The sequence below is a fragment of the Corvus moneduloides genome, chromosome 7 (genome assembly GCF_009650955.1).
Source record: "Corvus moneduloides isolate bCorMon1 chromosome 7, bCorMon1.pri, whole genome shotgun sequence".
Classification (NCBI taxonomy): domain Eukaryota; kingdom Metazoa; phylum Chordata; class Aves; order Passeriformes; family Corvidae; genus Corvus; species Corvus moneduloides.
This window is the reverse complement of record NC_045482.1, coordinates 27244257-27264977: the sequence shown is the minus strand read 5'-3', so window position 1 is coordinate 27264977 and position 20721 is coordinate 27244257. Positions and strand designations below refer to the sequence as shown.

Below are 20721 nucleotides of genomic sequence, written 5' to 3'. Positions count from 1 at the left end.
AAAATACTTAAAAAATGGACAATGATCTGTTAACTGTTGTCTGTGTAGCACTAGGATCCTTCACTTGTATGTTTTAGGAGAGGCTGATACAAGGTACAGTCACATATCAAAAAAGTGCTTGGAAGAAAGCAGTTCATAAACTGCTGACAGTAAGGAAAATTCCTAAAAAGAAGGTATTTTTTCAGTTTAATGTAAAAGATTGGACTTAATGAGCCAAATCTAAACAAAGTGGAAGGATTGTTGCTGTTCACATAGAGGGGTCAGATGGCCTTCAGCTCAAATTGCACCTTCTCATGATCCAGATCAGCCAAGTAGACAGCTGAGTTGGAAGATCACACGTGTTAAGGCAGGCAAGCAGAAAAGCATGCAGGATTCACAACAGAAGTAAACGATTAACATTCAGGGATAGTCCTCCTTTAGAAAAGAGACAGGATTTGTACAAAGGTCACCCATGTGTAAATTCAGAATTTTGGTTTTTGTGAAATACACTGAGGAAGTGACCCATGAATACCGAGGGCTCCAATCCCCAACAGTTCATTCCTTTAATTTTACCATTTCTGATGTATGTGGCTACATTCACTAGCAAAAAAAAAAAAAATTCTCTCTACTTATCCCACAGTAAGGAAGCAAATATTAAACCTTTGTCTCCTGTCCTATCTTAGTACAAAAGGAGCTTCCCGGGGAAAGACTAAACTTGGAAAGACACCGATCATATTTTAGGTTTTCCAGACTTGCAGCTAATATTCCAGATCATTTTCAGATCTTGCAGAACAGTACAGCTTTCCTATGCTGGCAATTTTACAGGAATGAAGCAAAGAAAAAAAAAAACCAAACAAAAAAAACTAAAAAAAAAATAAACCCAGAAATACTAAAATCCTTCCTATCTGGCAAAGTACTTTCTACAATCTGGCACAATTGCTGTTGGCAGCTGCCGCATTAACATTTTAAATTAAAGGAAACATTGACATTAGGAAGGGATCTAAGCTGCAAGGTAGCCAATACAGGCATCTGCCAAGCAGAGTATGGAAACCCACAAGGTCAGGACCTTACTTCTAAACCCCTTCAATCTAACTATCTACAAAATCCACAGTCCAAAAGATTTTGGTGTTCTCAACAATCTTTGGCAAGCTCTCTCTAAAAGAAGACTATTTTTCTGACAGAAAGCAAAGATAATTCATGCAGAAACAGGCCAATTAAAGACAGTAGCAGTTGAAAGGAGATCTTGTTAGCAGCACCGAGACACCCTTGCAGGCACAATAGCCAAGTCACAGCCCCCAGCAATAAATATGTATGTTCTGGCAATTACATTAACGTAACCCCACTTCCCATCTAGGAAACCAGAATGCAGCTCAACTCCTGACTCAGCTCCAAACTGCCTTCTTTTTCCTACAGCTGCATTTGCCCTTTATTACAAGCAGAACTGTTTCCAGTGAACACACTAAAACCAGGAGACAACTACTTTCAGTAACAATGTCTCAACAAAACGTAACACAGACACAGTAGAAGCACTGCACTATCAATTAAAATGCACCAGTTGCCATGAAGCTTGTCTTCTTTAGGACACACTGTTTTGGGTTACATAAAGGTGTATTTTGCATTCACTCCCACTCTTCTAAACACTACATCCTGCAGCAGCTGGCATGTAACCTGAGGTTCCTGGACAAGGTTAAGACAGACAGGCTCAAGTTCTCAACCCTAAAAACAGGCATAACAAACCCAAAACTGAAACAGAGTGGCTACAGAGCCCTCTCTGCTTCAGAACCAAAGCAGCCAGATTTCAGTAAGCAACAGCAGCCTTGCAGACATGAGCAGGAACATTAGCCACAAATCAGATACCCAAGAAGAGCTGTCTGGAGCAAAGTCAAACATTTCCACCAAAGGAAATACAGGTGTCTAGCACTCATCTTGCAATCAGGCCAAAAGAATCAAAATAAAACCGTTTTGAGAATGCTGAACAATAAAGAAGCCACCACCTTTCACCCACCACCACGGAAGGAATCGAGCGATCAACAGGATCCCACCATAGACAAGCACAGATTTCAGATACTAGATAAATCAAGGGCAAAAGAAAGAAAAAACAGCATTGATCACATGTTCTGATTGAAATGTCAATAAAATGCAACTCAAAGCAGAATTACCATCCCTCTTATCATTCAAAATTGATAGTATTAAAAGTCTTTAAACAAAAACAATTTACAAAATTAAAGTACATTTGTGACGTCACCATTAGAAACAGGTATCATCTACTTGTAAGAAGATTCTGAAGCAAAGCAGATTCATATGCCTGACAATGGGAGAAAGACCCTTTCTCTTGAGGGCTGAAACTGCTTAGGATAAGAGCTTTCATGTCACGCCATTCCACCACTACTGCTCCTGATGAGTCTGGCAGAAGCCAGGATTTCCCTACTTGCATAAGCCATAGGCATGAGAAGCCAAAGAAGTTAAGATGACCTGTGCACAAGTACTGGGTTGATACATGCCAGTTTTGGTTTGAAAATAGCTTTGCAATATAGAATTAGCTAAAGAAAAGATAAATGACATGTACATTTATCTATCTTCAAACAAATCCTCTTCATTTTGAGATGCATCTAATCAATAAAACAAATACTCTGATTACATGAAATCAAAGCTCTTATCTTCAGCTTGTGTCATTTTCCTCAAGCTCCCATTCTACCCAAGCTCATGAGAAAAGTCAGTTTGCCTATTTCAGAAGGTTCAAAAAACAATTCAAAAAGATACCAGTTTACAAGGTTTTGTATTATCCTAAGGATCAAGGAAAGTCCTTGGGCCCCACGATACCAAGCAAAGGTTTACAAGGTCATGGCACATGAGAAGGACCCAACTCTCTCCAAGACTTGAAAATGCTACTCCTGACTTAATTCCTTTAACCCTCGAAGAAATTTTCTTTTGGTTGGCAGTGACTAAGCATGTTGTCCTCACCTCTCCACACACAATGCATAGGAAGAAATCAGCTGCATCATCACTAACTTGATTGTCAACTTACATTACAGATACAAGGATGGCAGCTTATTTAAGTACAGATAAAGGAAATGCTACTTGAATCATGTGCAAGCAAGCAAAATTCATTTCCCAGCAAAGCTGAACATACCACTTCTTATCTTGCTGGCTCGCTCCTGGGCTCCTTGGGAGGTTTTCTATTTCCACTAAGACTGGCGCAGAAGGAACCGCTGTTAGGACAGGCAGGTTTGGCTTTGCATTCCAGCTCTTTGGAGACAGAATAAAAAACAAGTCATTATACACACATTAATGAAGTGATGACACATTAAAGAGAACAAAACATATCAACACTTCCTCTTAAGCACAAAGCTAAAGCAAGGCCATTTTCTTCCCTTACTTCCCTAGCACTGGATACCTATGCCCAGTCTTTTCCAGCACTGTACACAGTAGTTACCTGTAACTTTCCATTGGTCAATCACTGGATTTCAAGAGCAAATAACAAAATCCTCAAATCTGTTGAGACACATGAAAACTGCCTTTCGAAAGAATTAAAGAGAGTCCTTACTTGTGATCCATTAGTTTGGCTGGTAACGGCATTGTGCGTAGCACTGAAAGAAGAAAAATTTAAAAGTGAATCTAATCAACAAACTGCTTTTGCAGGCTGGTAAAACTGTAAGGACTTTCAGAAAGAAACAGAGTCTAAGATATTTCCCAAAAAGACCTTCAACATTTCTGCTTTAGGTCAGTTGTCTTATTCTAGGTAACTAAGGGCTTCAAGTTATTTTTTCTTAGTTCAAGCTGTAGTTTATCTGCAACTCATCTGTTTTTAACTCTTCCTTCCCTAAGCCAGTTTGGTTTAAAAAGTCTTCCTGATTCAGCAGTAAGATGTGGCACTTCTAAAGCAAAAGTTATATAATTTTAATTAAAACATCCAGCAAAATGTATCATTGTCAAAATGCTGTACATTGTCTACATGCTGTAGATACTATGTTCGTTCCATAACTAGAACCCTCCTGATTTGAAGTTTCACATCACAAAAGTTTATCAGAAAAATTAATGAGTTTCTTGCACGTACAACCTCTAATGGACTTAAAAGTTGCTATTCAAATTTACATGCACAGCAACTCAGCACAGCACTAATAATAATTTATATTATTAAATATTTACTATATTTGATGAATTAAATAAGACCCATATCCCTTGATGATTTTTGAACCTGCAAGAGACATTTCACATTTCTGAGAGACTTAAAAGGAGTAATTATGCATTATGGATCTCATGCAAAGCAAACTTTTTCCCCAGACTTCTAACCTTTAAAAAAGGTTCCCATTTCCTACGACCCATTAATTTTCTGATTTATGGTCTGGACAAGAGCTATCCAACCTGGCAAGCTGACAATTCAAACAGATTTCTGTATTTACTTCAGTGACTCTTTAGAATTTATTTAAAACACCGTAATGTCAACACTGAGCAAGCTGTTCCTTGCCTGTTTGCCCCTTCACCCCTTCTCTATTGGGAGAATGTGCGAGAATTAAAAGAAATATCTAGGAATGCCCTCTAAGTAGCACATTCCCCTGTGCTGGGTTAACACAAAAGAATGGAACAACATACATCTTTCATGATGCATTTTAATTAGCAGCACTGGAGTGTAGAGTTTCAGAAATGGCACAGCTTGCTGTGGAGACACAACAGTGCCACACCTCAGTGCAGATCAGGAGACCGCAGTCTTATCAGGAGGAGAAACTGCAATATGAAGTTTCTCTTCCCACTCTCAGAATGACCTAAGCAGCCTGAAACTTGGAGAAGGGCATGACAACACAGCATGACAAGAGCACTAATTAATCAAACAGTCACATTTTGCATGCAGAGGATCTTAATGATACCCAGTTTAGAACAGTACTTTCCCATTGTATAAAAAGAAAAAACAATACAGGAAGTCACAGAGAATAACTGCAGCCTTGTCCCCACACTTCCCAGACTTTTCCCCCTCTCAAGCAAGAATCAGCCCTGCTACTACAGACAGAAAATGGTGGGCTGTATTAAACCTGTTGTTCTGAAATGTTATTTTGGCATTCCTTACCCACCTCACCATGGTGCTCAATATCTATGAATATTGACTTTTTAAAAAATAATTCGGTTGCAACTGATCATTGCAGTGTTCACAAGTTATTAGGGCAAAGGACAGAAACCACAACTGAGTGACCTAAGTTTCTTCACTATGAGGTAGTTCCTTTTAACCTGGTTTCCTCTCTTCCCTTAAGGAAGGGTATGAAAATTATGATTCAGATACATATGAGTAATTTACATTGCAACAGCAAGTATGACCTGACACATCCAGGAAGACTCTTGGTATAGAAATAAAGAACCAAAAGGCTTCCCTTTCAATGTTGATCATGAAAAAAAAAAATGCAAGTGTCATACAGAACATAAAACCATCTACTTATTTCAAAAATATTAATTTTACTGTCTTTTCCCTGTCTTTGACTGTTACTTGATGATGTATTTAAGTCACACAGCCAGAGCAGGAAGATTTCACGAAGAACACCTCCTCATACATTTTTAGCTGATCTCTTTACATGGCAGCACATGAACTACAGCTCATACCCAGCAAGAACCATAGCTAGTAATAAACAAAATTCCTTGTTAGCTAGTAAGCAACTCTTGCAAAATTGTCTATGTGACAGCAACACAGGAGCTTTGCTTTGAACACTAACTTTTATGTAAAGAAAACAAACACAATACCCATGGCAAAACCACAGTTAAAGAGGCCAACACACTATATCCTCCTCCTTCAGACATGTGCTCAAGTACAAGTGCCAAACATCAGGGACAGAAATTCAATTATTGGAATGCATCTTACCTTGTTTCTTCCAGTTTAGCAGTGTATGCTGCAGAAATACAAAGCATTAATTAAAATTTAATTTATAATTAGGTTATCAGTTAAGTATTAATTATATGATTAATAAAAATTGCCTAGCACTGCCTAAAAGTAGGCAACCAAAAGAGCAAAATTTGCACGCATCCCATGTATAACGTGTGAAAAAAAAATCTAAATCGGAAAATAAAATAAAAAGTCTGAAGAGCAAGCCAAATTCAGATTTAAGCAAGTATCTGAAGTCAGACATGGCTGTCACACTTGGCCTATGCAAGAGTGGGAGTCAAAAATGAGGTATCACATGCTGTCAGATCATGACAACGAAGTGCAACTCCTAACAACAATGAAGAAAATTTGAATAACAAAAATTTCCAACTCAATTAAAATACTATCATTAATATATCACTGTTTCCTGGACCTTTGTTTTCCATCTTCATACCGAGACCTACTGTGCAATTTTCATGGGTGTTTTACGTGCTATGCAAGCTGGCTTGGACATGCTTTGGACACAAGCTTTTTCTGATAAATACATGAGGTCTCCTAAATAAGTCAAAGAAAACCTAATTTTGAAAATTCAAGAGAAGGGCAAACAACTACAGGAGAATTCCTACCCAGGATTTTTAAAGGAGACGATTACCTGATTCTCACACTGGATTATACTTCTCAGAATAGATGTTCTTTTACCTTTCATTTGCAGTGTTCGTCTTGAGTATCTCTTGCTGGGCCTTCTTTCAAAGGATGCTGATCTCCTGGCTTTGTTGGTCTTTGTGGTTTGATATTCCGTTTTCCCACTAAAAATGCCATGTTAAAGTACAAAGTAGAAAAATAAATCACTTACTTTTAATGACAGAATAGAGACACTGCTCATCGAAACATCTTATTTCTATTTTAAATTCATAGCTTTCTATCTGGTGTCAGTTCTAACAAAACATCCCAAACTCCACACCTCAAAAGGCCTTTAACAAAAGAGGTTAAGAGTTTTAGAAACATTCTCTTCTTCACCCCATTTCCCCAAGACAAATGGCAGAAGCAATGACTTTTAAAACATTAAGTTGCTGATAAAAGCATGCTTGCCCTTTGCATATTTCTGTGGTCCCAGTATATGGGGTTTGGGAGAAACTGAAAATTCTAGAAGAGAATAAAGCTTCAGTAATACTGCCCAAAGTCCTAGAGAAAGACAACAGGACTAGAACTCAGCATGCAGGAAAAGCAAGGAATGACAGAAGACATGTGCCAAATGACAAATGACACTGACCTGTACCGGAACCGAGATCCCAAGCGAATGAAGCCAGATCGACTGGAGCTTTTCTGGACGGGACCTCGGAGCCGGAAGAAGGCATGGTGCTCCACTGCACATTTCCACAAGTGTTTGCAGGCTTTGGGATGATCCAGTCTAAAGACAAAAGTGTGCTCCTGCTCCTTTCCCTTAAAGCACACAAAGCACACTGATGACTTACAAGGGGCTTGAATAAGTCAAAGCTAAAATTTCATGCAAGCCAAATGAAATTTGGTTTTTATGATTCCTAATATATATATATTTAAAAAAATGTTTTAGGCAGAAAAATCAACCTTTTCAGAAGCTATAATGAACAACTGCTACCTTGTCTAAGGTTGGAAAGGAGTTCATAGATTTAACAAGTCTGAATGACTACAAATTAAAGACACCACTACAACAGGAAGATACTTGTTGATGAGGCTAACACGGTTTCACTTCCAAATCTAATCTTCTCAAATTACCAGTGCTCACTTTTTGTGAGCACTGGTATGCAGCTGTATGCAATTTCTTCCCCATAGGAATAATTCTGAAACCTGCTTAAGCAATTCATTCTACGAAATGTGGTATGTGGGCTTTTTCTAAACTTTCTTAGGCAATGCATGCTGTTTCCAACGTATCTGCTTAGTTTTTAGTGTTCTCTTTTAAAAAAATAGGTGACAAAAAATTTATTTTTTACTTAAGTCCCTGCATTTCCCTCCTCCCCTCCAAGTCACAATCAAAGATCTTTCAGGCATCTACATTAATTCTCAAAACTTAAATATAAGGAAAGAGATTTAGGAATATGTAAACTAGTACTGTATAATCAAGACTGAGATTTAACTAAACAGATATTTATCTACCTGTTCATCATCTTCAACAACAACCAGAGTGAGTTTGTTCTTCTTGAAGTCAAGCCTTGTTATCTTTGGCCTGCCAGATGAACAGAAAGTGCAGGTTATGTCTAACTTTTAGTAACCTACTGAGAAGGTATCTCATATTCATGGTGTTCTCATAACCCAAACTTTTTTTTTTGCTATCATAAAAGAAACACAAGAACCAAAATCAAAAATAGATTTTAATGTACAATCAGAGATCTTACCAGAAAAACAAACCGATCTTTGTGTCTCCTTCAAAGACAAGAACTCCTGTAGGTGTTAGTCCCAGGCTGTAATCATTGCCATCTCTTGCCTAATTGCCACAAAATAAAAATTATATTCATTTTGGTGTTTGACCCTCTATCCAATTTACTAGAGTGACTCACGTAGTTTGTTTGCCCAGTGTTATAATTACACACATATCTGCTTATCTTATACAACAAAACTCTAGTTTGATGATCTTACAAAATGGATTTTTCTTGTTTGCAACACTTCAATAAGGCTAACTAAAGAGAAAAACTAAAGTTTCTTGATTTGTCTGTGTAATAAAGACATCCTTATGCATTTGCTGCACTTGCTCCTCCACAGGAGATCTAGGCTTATTTGTAGTTCTTCACGTGGTAGCTAACTGCACCCCAGCAAATTTTAATTACTATGGTTTTTCACAAAACTTAAGTCTAAACACAAACTGTAGTACACACTTCCACACCAATCACACATTTAACACAGAGCAGATATGCTTGGACTCAAGTTATACCTTCTAGAAATACATGCCAAAACTGGAATGTTGACACAAAGCCAGATCACTTGTTACGTAGATTGCATGAGAACAACATTCCCTTTCTTTCTCCGCTCAAAGTAGAACCCGTGTTGAAATGTAGCACAAAACTAACAGTATCATTTCCAAAGGTCACCATCCTGTGGTTAAACATACCTTGACTATGTGCATGTCTACACCATACATTTCCAGCCACTTAGCTTTGTTTAAGTAGTTAGTTTCAGCTTGTGCTGGTGTTTGCCCCCTGAAATAAAATTTTTGCTGTTACGTAGATGCCTGAAAAAGCACAGAAGGGAAAAACTGGTATATGAGGAAAGAGGAAAAGAACTTCCTGGAAGTTTGTGAAAAACCTAAACACTGGTGACACTTGTTCACTTTAATGAACATCGAGGTCACTTTTTAAAGTTTTAATCTGAAAATGCTGCTGCAAAAATTACTGTGTTTCAAGATTTTGTATCTCAACATTTTACTCAGACCTTTGAAAAGCTTCATTTTTCACATTATATTCTCTTACAAAATATGACAGGACCATATTAAAATTCTGTTTCTGAGCAAGACCACAGAATAAGTGTCAGCAGTATCTTTTTAACAGAGTCTCTTCACAGAAAAATCAGTGCAAACAGCTGGGTAGCATTCACTGGAAGATGTAGTACCTGCATTCCTTCCACTTCTCAAAAACAGCTAATTCCATCTCTTCAGTCTGAGTGGGAACAAACCTAAACTCAGACACCAGCTCAGGGACATGTTCAGCAGGATCATAGTCTCCAAGTTCAGCTACAAAAGAACAACACTGTTAAGCACTGTTCCAAATAAACACAGTGGATATTTCTGCTTAGAGTAGAACTTCTGCACTCTTTTCTAGTTAGTCTAAAACAGTAAATTTATTTTTGCATTCCTCCTTCTCCTCCAGTTCTCCCTATTTTTGAAGTGGCATCTTTTTTGACACGGAAATTATGGACACCGAACCAATGGTTGTGTTGTCTGCACAAAAGCTTTGTATTTATGTTTACAAAGTATTATTCACATATTCCTTAACAAGCTTCCTATAAAGGGGATTTATCACCATCATTGAAACTCACCTTTTTTCTTTCTAGCAGAAAGTTTTCAACACTTTTATCTCTGAAGCATCTACTGAGATGACAGCTGACTAAAGTTAAAAGGAATTTTGCCTTAAAGAATTAAAACAGTATCTCTTGAGATTTATAAAAAGCAAAACCAGTTCTGATGTTTTTCATGAAACTATTTGTCCATCCTACAAATCAGTTTCTGGTTTTATTATTCTATATGGCCCTGTCCTGCTAAAATTACTCTGTATCAGGGCACAATCATGCAGCTGTTATTTGTTGGTCTTCTTTTCATCTAAGGACATAATAAATGCCCTCCTGGGTTGGTCAAATGGCTCATCGAGTCCACTGCTGCATGCTCAGAGGGGCAGTAAGAGATGCTATTTAGAAAGCATACTGGAACACATCAGTCAAGGGGTGTGCCACATCAAAAGCACAACTCCATCTTCCACAGATGCTAACAAGCCCAGTTTTAAACACAGATAGATACCTAAAATGCTGAAACTCACAGCTATAAACCTTTAAAAAATGTCCTGATTTTCACAGTCACTAAGCACTGGCTCCTCCCACTAATTTCAAGTTGCTTCTTAATGTTCAGCTCATAGTCAAAAATTTAGGAATAATACTGTAACTTGGGACTTTGGAAGTCTGATGCAGGCCAGTAATTGCTCTGTCTGAAAAATGAAACTACAGATGTCTGTGTAGAGAAAAATAGTGACATCTTTGGGAAGACCCGGAAAAGTCAAATAAATGCCAGTATTCCACAGGTACAGAAATGACACACACTATAAAACCCTGTTTCTTGGATTTCTGAAAGCTGCAAGCATAATAATAGTCTTTTCACCCCCTCCTTTTTTTTTTTTTTTTTTTTTAATGCTGACTGAGGAAGTCCATAGTTCTATAATAATTTACTCCCACTAAAACGCCTGCCTCTGCTGAAAGGAATGCTGTCAAAGCCAGCTCAGGTTCCAGCTGATTTAAATAAAAGTACACAGCTGTCAGACAGTAAGATTAAAGCTCTGCTAGAGGCCTCATTCAGTGGAGAAAGGAAAGACAAGACCACCACAAAAAGCAGTGGGTATATGGCCTAATTAGATCACTTTGTTCTTCCAAAATCTTATTTACTGAACCTGTATCTTAAGGCTCTAACAATGCTAATATTTTAAACTATGGAATGTATTCTAATTGCTTTCCTTCCACACAAAAGAGCAGGTTAAAAAGGCAGGCGTCTTCACACTTTAATCCCAACCCTTATAAAAGTGAGCTGCGTTACTACATCAAAACAATTCAGGACGGCTTCAGATGTCGTATCTTGTGTGAAAGTGGACAGATTTGCACAAAAACACCTGAGAAAACAACTTTAGGGCAAAGCTGTTTATGTTCAGAACCTCCTTGTTCGGCTTCCTGAGGAATTGAGTAATTTTCTGTACATGCTCCCAGCACAAGTACAATCAAAAAGATCTGTGTTTCACACTGGATCACTCATGTCCAGGCAGAGTCTATTTTACGGACGTAACAAGGACAGACTTTTATTTAAAACAGTTAATAAGAGTCTACACAAAGCTGTTTGTGCAACTTCACCCTTCCCTTTTTGCACCTACTCACCTTGCATGTTATAAGCTGCCAACTGCACAGCGGTGTCAAAAGGACATTCCAATCTGCCAAAAGAGAAATGTGCTGTTAAAGCCTGAACTGACACCATTAGCAGACAACTTATGTAACTGACAGTAAGAAACTGCAAATGTCTGGGATAAGAAAAGGTATTAGTAGGTTTTCAGAAAATTAACAGCAGATAAGCTCTACATTATTTAAGCATTCCTCTCCTGATATTCGTGCATAGAAAAGTAGTATTTTACAGAAAAAAAAATCCATTACATTACTAAGCAAAACTTATTAACTATCAAAATATGTATGTAATAAACTCTGTGGTGAACACACTGTAATAGTTGAAAAGGCTGCTTACTTTCCACTAAGAATATCCAGTTTCAGCTGCAGAACAAATAAATACCTGTAGGATTAAATAAGAAATAAGTCATTGACTAATAGTGCTGATGTGTCACTCAGTGAACAGGAGTAAGTCAGCCTTACAAATAAAAATGTTTCCTACTCTTTACATGGGTTTTCAAGATGAAAGAAACCGCACTGTGACCTTTCAAGGCTTTATCAGTTCAGTTTGTGTGTTTTGCAGGCATTTCAAATGAAGCAAACCCGAAAGTACAAGTTGCCAAAAGCTAAACTACAGTGTTGCATGGAAAAATAAACAGGATACCCAAGTAAATAATTTTTTCTTCTCTTGTGATCCTACTTGAGCAAAGAACAACTTCCACCTTCCGCATTTCCTTCATTATTCATACACATACCAATCTCATAAAAGAATGGTTATTTTTAAGTCTTGCAAAAAAAATATTTTTTTCTACTATGGATTGCTTAGTTGAAGTCTAACCCAGAAAGCTGACTGCAAAGTGACAAAAAATAACCAGTATTTTTTGAAAAGGCTGCAGCCTTTTCAACTTTACTCTTCAGAGCCAGCTTTCCTTCACTGCCTTGCATATTCTCTACTCTTTTTGCTAAGAAATTGGGCAAATATTGGATACAAATCCCTTTGGTGTACAATAACAATTCTTCTGATCCAATATCCCTAAAGAGCAGCCCCCTTGATCCATTATGGTACGCAGCTTTCCTTTAACAAGAGAAGTCTCATCAAGTATAAAACACTGGCATCCACCATGGTATCCAGTGTGAATTCTAGCACAGATGCCTGGAAGCCTTACACACAACTTCAACGTGTGCCTGTGTCTCCTCACACTTTCATACACAGACACAAAACAGATGCAGGTGTTTTTCCTACAGGTTCCATACAAATCCACAAATACTTTGCCAAACCACTTACTATCCAAAGCCTTTTGAACACTAGCATCTACATGAAGAATAAATTTGGTTGGTACTGACCCCAGGTATGAAAAAGAACACAGGCCTCCAGTGTGTAGCGGGTGTGACCAGTCTGTGCTTATCAGCCACATAACTGCTTCCAAACAATTCAAGAACTCCCCATGCTGTGTTACATAACCACTGGCTGAGAACATGAGCAAGCTGCACCTGTAGAAGCTGAAAAGTAGCTCCAGCTGGGTGTCCTGCTGTTTAAAGGTGAAACCCTGGGAAAGCCCCTGCCAGTGACACCTATAACCCACAGCAAAGCTCCACTTCCCACTGCTTCTGCTACTTTAAGGCATCACACTGTCTCAAGACAGGAGGACAACTTGCGGCTCTCCTCTTCTGGGGGATTAGCTGAGCAGGCAGACAAGTGTTTAAAAGCCCTCAGGTTTCAGGTCTGCCCTGGTAAAACCTGCACAGCAAGGTCTGACTGGCAGAACTCAGTCAAAATGGATGAAAATGTTCCATAATGGTAGATACAGATATAGGTCTGAATTTTGTCTATGGTTACTGGTTTTAAAGATGGTTAAATTTTTATTCAAAAATAAGAACAGGGAGGTAAAACATTCTTCCCAGATCAGCAGGAAAGCAGTAAAAAGCAGCAGTTACCACATTATGTTACCACATGTAAATATGAAGCTGCACAAGGTACATATGGCTGGAAGGGGTAATGCTACTATAATCTTCCTGGTAGCACTCCGAGGGATTTGGCTAAAGTGCACATTGAAGATCCACACAGACATAAACCTGAACAACAAACAAATGCACTTCACACCCTTACAAATGACTGAGGCATGAAATGTCTACAGCTATCACGAAAACATAACTTTGTTTACTCTCCAAAAGGGATCAGCAGCAGCGGTAACAATGCAAAGAAATGCTGCCTTTTACAACAGAATTATACTCCTGACAGATGGTAGGTCCTGTTCTTTCTCAAAGCACCCTAGTAGTCTCAGCCCAATAAGAAATGGAGTTCCAAGAATGGATCTGCGAAATGCTTTAATCAAGAGGAACTGCTGCTCACCTGATGCTACAAACCTACACATACAGAACTGTCAACTCAGCTCAACATGGCAGTAAAATACTACTTTCCCTTTCCATAAGCTCTGCAAAGACCACACATCAGTGAAATGCTAACTGAACTTCTTTTTTGCCAAAGAGAAGGTCTAACTTGCAATTCAATGCTTTTCTGCCTGGAGACAGGATGACTGCATGCAGTTGAAATGAACAGGTTAAGAATAAAGACAGAGGAATGATGTCTGTTCTCTTCAGTGAAAACCTCTGTCCATCCTGTATAAGCTACTCAGATCAGTTGCCAAAATTGCCTAATGAAAAATGGTGCATTAAGTAATATATAAATATTTAGATCTCTGTATGTCACAGCACATTTATTTCCACACACAAGATAACCACATTACAAAAAGAAAACTACATTTACAAAAAAGCCAAGTAAGCAAGCAGCTCTAAGGAACTCTCTGAAACATCAGAAGTCTTTAAATAAACACCACAGAAAACACTCCCTGGCTTTGTTTGGGTCCCTCAAACACAAAATCCCTCTTACCTTGTTAGCTCTTCACGTAGATTGTTGGGCTCTGATGAGTAAAACTTTACACGAAAATGCAGACAATATGGGGGGCCAACTGCAAAGCAGAATTCATTCAAGACAGCAGTAACAGTTACTGGATGAGACAGCTTATTTATTTATTACATAGAACCACATCACAAAACTTGACTGAAATGGGTTGGCTATGCTCTACCACAAGGTCTTAAAGTAGGAATTCCTTTATGCCAGGGAAATCCATGAAGAACATCAGGGTGAAAGGACACTTAAATATGTACACAAAATTGTTTTATGTGTTACAAGTCAACCCAATGGTCATGTCACATTAACTTGATTCTCCCTGCCAAGAGCACATGAATCTAGGTTTAATCCCTGTATTTAAGGGCTCTATCCATCACCAAGAAAGCTGTGCATCTTGGCTCTGCAGTTGACTTCAGGAACGCTGTTGGTCTCTGCAATACCTTCCCAGGGCTCTGGGAAATACTGCTGACAACTCGGGCCCTTCTATTCCACAGAAGTTTAGACATACTTTATGGGAATTTAAGAGACCCTTCTATGGAAGAATCATCTCTTCTGGAAACCAAAGAGTTAATTCAGCAAAAGGGTGGATTAACAGTTCTTTAAAAATGTGCATCGCTCTGCTGATTCCTGCATTTGACAGGAGGAATTTTCTCCCTCTCAGTGCTTCCAAAACCTCTCTTGTATTAAAACAACACCACAAATCCCTGAAGACTTCCCACAGTGCAGAGCAAGGAAGCTGCTGAACAATATCTTATCCAAGCACACATCACTGCAACAACCAGGCTACACTGAATCCTTGTGCAGCAGGTGAGGACTTGGTGGACTGGACACAGATGCATGCATGCAGGACTGTCCCATGCATGAGGCTCCAAGACAAGTTTTCCTATAGCCAGGATAATGCTCTGTAACACTAAAACATCTTCAACTGCCTTGACTCCACTTTAACTATAATTAATGAGCCCATAACATGTTTAATTAAGAACATTAGAATAAAGTACTATGAGCTACAGAGGGAAGATGTCATTATATAATCAGCAGCATCATGCAGGGCTTTTGTCACTTGTCACCCTCACCCCCTCACAGGACACTGCCCCCCACCACCCATTTCACTCGCTGTGCTTCCTGTATGTTAAATACAATGTTCTGAGAGAAAATGGAAAGAACACTTACTTTTAACTTGCTTTTTAATGCTTTTTGTGTTGTCCAGCCAATGCTGAAAAATAAATTAATTTCACTGAATTATCAATGAAGAAATCTTCCAGAAAGAACAAAAAGGTAAGTGTTAGTGAAGACCATCTTGGAATAACAAGTAGTTTGTTAAAACAATCTAATTCAAATCTTTCACAATTCACAGCTCTCTCTGTGCTCACTGGAGATCCTTTTGCTCAAAGTTTGTAATGCAAAATGTCCATTTTGAACAACAGAAATATCCTGTAGTACCTTATTTAAACCAAATCTTCAAGACAGATCTATATACTTAAAAGAAAAAAAACATACTAACAAACCACTCCACTAGATTTTCATCCTGTCCAGACAAACAATTCACACATTAGTAGGTCAGCCAGTGACAATGTGCCAGAGAAGAATAAATCACAGCTGGAGACTCTGGCACTCAGTTGCTGTGTGATGTTTACTTGGGGCAAGAAGGGGAGAGACAAAATAAATATTGTTGGCTTTCAGGCATTTTCTTTAGATGACTCAAGTCCAGTAACAGCAGAGCTGTCTATGTCCCAACATCAGAGTCGGCTCTACCTAATTCTCAAAAATCGATTCACAAGGTGACATTTTAGCAATTGTCACATGGGAGGACAAGTAACTGCCTCACCTAGTAATGCTAATTATAAGCTATATGCTAGACAAGAAGCCAAATTAATGGCTTGACTTACACTGTGTACAACAGCATGTGAAAAGAGCTATGCTTGGCAGATTGAAACACCTACACATATACACTATGCTCCCCAAAATAATTGCACATGATCACACTGCTGAAAAGTTTATACCAGAAGTTAAAGCTGGAAATCCAACACACATCTAGCGGGACACATCTCCTTCCTAGTGCTGTGCATGGCCAGCAGCTCCCTCCTCCAAAGGAGGTGACTCACCAAAACAGGAAACATGGCACCCTATCCAGCCAGAGCCAACTACCTGACACACCATGTCCTGCATGGTTCATCATGCCCAGGGAACAACGCCTCATCAGATCAATCCCAAATGTCACCTTGCAACTAACACAGGTGAATTATATACTTAGCAACACTCCTTTTGTTAAACTGTGTGACATGAAGTTCACAGCGAGCCCCAGGGAGGACAGAAAAGCAACAAGGGTATGCAAAAGAACCGGTATTTTCAGGTTGCAATGCCAAGTGCAAACACATTCCTGCCTCCAGAAGAGCCCTGCCTTCTGCAGAGAGCTGAAGTCAGCCTGTAACACAGCCGGGCCGTGACTGCATTAGCTGCAGATGAGAACTACTGAACCATCTGCTGCTGCTGTGCACACAGCTGAGAACGCTCATTGCCTACTCAAACTAAGTAGCTACAGAGAGCTATCTGAAATGTATCTACTACATTTTTAAAATAAAGCAGGAAGCTTAAGGAGGAACGAAGCATATATTTACATAAATTTTGCTTACACTACCAGTGAAATGGAGTTGAGCAATTTTTTTTTCTTCAAGGAACTAATATAATCTTTTTTCCTATTCCATAAAATTACTTGCTGTAAGAGAGAGTTTACTTTCTCCTTCCAGCATCAAAAAAATATACAAACTACCCAGCTGCAGGCTTGCAGGTGATTTAGATACAAGAATGGCAAGGAGAGCCCTTTCTAGGCTCCAGGACTGGCTGTGCCCCCGGTTTCATCTCCCTCCTGTTTTCTCTCATCTCCTCCACATTCCATGAGAAGGCAACAGAGAGGCAGGCCCACGACAGGCACCGATAACATTTCACTCTGCTCGGCTCTGACTGCTGCTGACCACAGGAGCTCTGTTCAATGATGAGGGTGTGCATGGAAGAAGAGAAACAGAACTGCTTTTAAGTGGGGGTGGGAATGAAACAAAAAAAAAAAAACAAACCAGCCCCAAAACCAACACATGAATGGACAGACACAGACGTCATGAAACCTGAGATTTATTCCAAGTGATTAAAATGGAATTCAAGTGGACCTAGAAAAAAAGTTTACTTTTGATGAGGGTTTGCACAGCACAGTCTATTGCTGAAAATCAGAGAGAAAGGTTGCCAAACAGAAGGCAATACAAACAACAGACTGCGCAGAGTACTGGAAGTCCTTACTAAAACAGTTTGCTGCTGCAGAAATTAAAACCAAAACACATACAAAACCCCCTCAAATCCTGACCCAGCAACATTTCAAGAAGTTTGGGCAAATGAGGTTTATTTAACAAGATGTTGAGGCTAAAACTGGTTCCTTCCTAAACATCAGACTACAGTGAACACAGAAATCACATGAAAACAACAATTCTTTCACTTCACTGATCGTTTCAAGAACTTCTTTAAAGAAGCTATTATTTGAATACTAAAATCCAAAATACCAGGAAGAGTTTCTATTACCTGGGTTCCCCCCACATCCCCATAAATCTTTAATACCCAATAATAGTGATCACTTCAGCAGCAAAAAAAAGAATGAATGAAATAAAAGTAATCCTTCAGTTGTTCACAACAAAATCTACTGAAAACTCATTTGTAGTTCAAACAAGTGGGGGATTTAGAAAATTTTTGTATAACTACATGTTGCTAGTTTGCATCAGTACGAGTAACTAGCTCATATGGTAATATTCTCATACTTTAATTGGGTACCAGAAAGATTATCTTCCTTCAGAGCCAGTGGACAATCCCATCTACAGTAAGGGAATGGATTCTTACACTGTTTATTTAACAGTCTCCTGAATAATCTTGGACAAGTCACTTGATTAGTCTCTATTCTTTGTTTCCAGCTGCAGATTGGGTTTCTGCTAGAACTTGCCAGCTCCTTTTGCAGGAATGGCTGCTATCACAACAGTTCTTCATTTCTTCAAGCAATTAATTGTCTCTGGCTGTTGCATTTAGCTCTTCTGGCAAAATACAATCTTTTCTGCTTCATTATATGCAGTTCATCATTAAGGTCCAGTTTAAACAGATTGTTATCTCTACTCTGCTGCTTTTCAGTCACACATAGTTAAGAAAAGGAAGCAAACCAAGTTTGAAATCCCCTGTACCTGGTAGACTGTGCAGTATCAAATATTCAATCAGGTGCTCTCTGGACTGGCAGTAATAATTTGCTAGACAAAAGCAAGGCATGAGCCACTGCTGTGGCAGAAAAGATTAACTCTTATGAACACATTTCAAGATGAAATGGCTTTATTTGCTAACAGATCAGGAAGAGAAAAAAAATTTATCATACAGATAATTCTACCAGTTAAAACTAACCCACTGTGAACTCATATGAGATCCTAGAGACAGGGAAATACATCAGAAGCCACATTGCAGAAACTGAGTTAGGATACCTAAACCATACAGATTATTGTTTTTCTGAAGCAAAAAGATAAATGCAATAGAGTCCTTCGCTATCAATACTCAGCATCCTGGACTGCACATGCTGAGCACAGCTAACATGATTTTGAGAAATATAAAATGGTATGCAATAGGCTGTTTACTCATTTGTATTGGTATGCATGGTTCTGAATGCCAGCCATCTGTTAGTGTAATGGTCTTTTTCTTCTTAGTATTAAATGTCTCTGTTCTGCAAGAGGTTAAAGACCACCTTCCCTACTGGGAACTACATACCAGCAGCAGCTAACCCCACTAGCCATGAAGTTTGCTTCAGATGCTGAATGCCAACGATTTTCTCCGAGGAGTGTGTTCTCTACAATTACATGCTAAGCATAAAATTCGATCACAATAATTTTGAAAAGAAGCCATCAGGTTATAAGTGTACTTTGGGGTGGAGCACTGTGTCCAAAGCTGTCAGCTTCTTTCAAAGGTTCAAGTTTGTGGAATTTTTTTTGCCTTTGTACAAAGCTGCAACAATTAAGAGATTACCTTCAAATTGTTCTGGACACAGACCTTCACAGAAATAAATGAATATAAGTCACTGCCTCCATTTTTGTATGCTGACCTTGAACAATTCAGATATTTAGCTCAGCAACAATTCTCTGTGCTTCCCGTCTGCCATCCTCACCATGAAATAATTCTGAAGTGGCTTTGAAACACAAAACCCATTAGGTTATACATCTAACAAATAAGATTGACATATGCAGCAGGAAAACTCAGATCTCATTCTACCTGGGGATGTTGGGCTAAGTGAACACAGGTTTAAGTTACAGGGATGAAGGACAGAGAAAAAAAACATTCATTGCCTAAAGACTCACTTAACTTGCAGCTACCCTTGTGGGCAGAATTAAATACTTGACCACAGGAAGTATCTATTATAAAACTGCATAGCCCACAAGTGAAAGAATTGTGGTTGCTTCTGACAATGCTCTGCTTCTGATCTCAAAACCTGTTACATTTTTAGAAACACACAGTAAAACACCAACAAACTTGGGCTTGGAAGAATCCTCTACTTGAACTGATACAGACAAGCACACCTATATCCTCCCAAAAACTTGTAGCTGCAGGTCTGAGTCACAACTGATTTGAACAAATCAAAGGTATACCCCTCTTGCAAGCAGACATTAACAGGGAGAGTTTTGCTGACAAGAAAGCTGACAGCATTTGCAAAAGAAAACCTTCTCCTCTTTGTATAGCATACAACAAAGGGCCAAGCACACGCTCTAGTTTTGCTCCTTCCTATCTGCATCATCAGCACACCAAGTGTTTCTATGTGACACACCAGGCTCTGGGGTCCTACTTGACCATCCCACCTAGTGACAACAGGAGGTGTGACAGGAACATGTGAAAACAAGAAAGGAAGAGACAACAGCATGATAATATGTTAGAGTGCTGGAGGTGGAATTAAACCTGGGGACACTGAACATCACACATGACAGAGCTCACTTCTGCACAAAACTTAATTCACAGAAGGCAGCTTTCTTATAGCATTTTTGTCAATATTAAGATTTAACTTTCAGACTGTTGCTTTAAGAAGTGCACAACTACTCACTGCCACTTGTGCCGAATCCATGAACCTTAGTCCAAAGTAGTCGCTTTCTATAAGGTCCAGATGATACATGATCTGTTCAAACAGGAGCTGGCCTTTGGCTTTTTTCTGAAAAGATAACAGGATTTAGTACACAGCAGGTAGATTTATTGTAGCATCTACCTTTTTCTAGACATATGTTTCATCCTAATTCCAAAAATTTAGCTTCTGAAAATGAAATGTGGACACCTTTTTTTTCCCCCCCTTTGTATTTTCTGATGGCTGTTTTTCTCAAAGGCAAATGTGCCTCCCCACAAGAAACACATATAATATCCA

General features: G+C 38.8%; 1 protein-coding gene across 7 annotated transcripts in view; it reads right to left on the bottom strand.

The window, feature by feature from the left end:
* EPB41L5 (erythrocyte membrane protein band 4.1 like 5) overlaps positions 1-20721 on the bottom strand; it is a 55121-nt gene that overhangs the window by 22944 nt on the left and 11456 nt on the right. For 6 of the 7 annotated variants that reach the window (XM_032113741.1, XM_032113736.1, XM_032113739.1 and 3 more), the window contains exons 3-16: positions 20410-20514; positions 15489-15531; positions 14298-14376; positions 11769-11813; positions 11411-11463; positions 9395-9515; positions 8898-8985; positions 8188-8276; positions 7949-8018; positions 7089-7258; positions 6518-6624; positions 5819-5846; positions 3524-3566; positions 3110-3225 (exon numbers count right to left, since the gene is read on the bottom strand). In XM_032113741.1, the coding sequence (XP_031969632.1) occupies positions 3110-3225; positions 3524-3566; positions 5819-5846; positions 6518-6624; positions 7089-7258; positions 7949-8018; positions 8188-8276; positions 8898-8985; positions 9395-9515; positions 11411-11463; positions 11769-11813; positions 14298-14376; positions 15489-15531; positions 20410-20514 (1157 nt within the window). The remainder of the gene's footprint in view (positions 1-3109; positions 3226-3523; positions 3567-5818; positions 5847-6517; positions 6625-7088; positions 7259-7948; positions 8019-8187; positions 8277-8897; positions 8986-9394; positions 9516-11410; positions 11464-11768; positions 11814-14297; positions 14377-15488; positions 15532-20409; positions 20515-20721) is intronic. The other variant, XM_032113738.1, reaches the window with a different exon arrangement.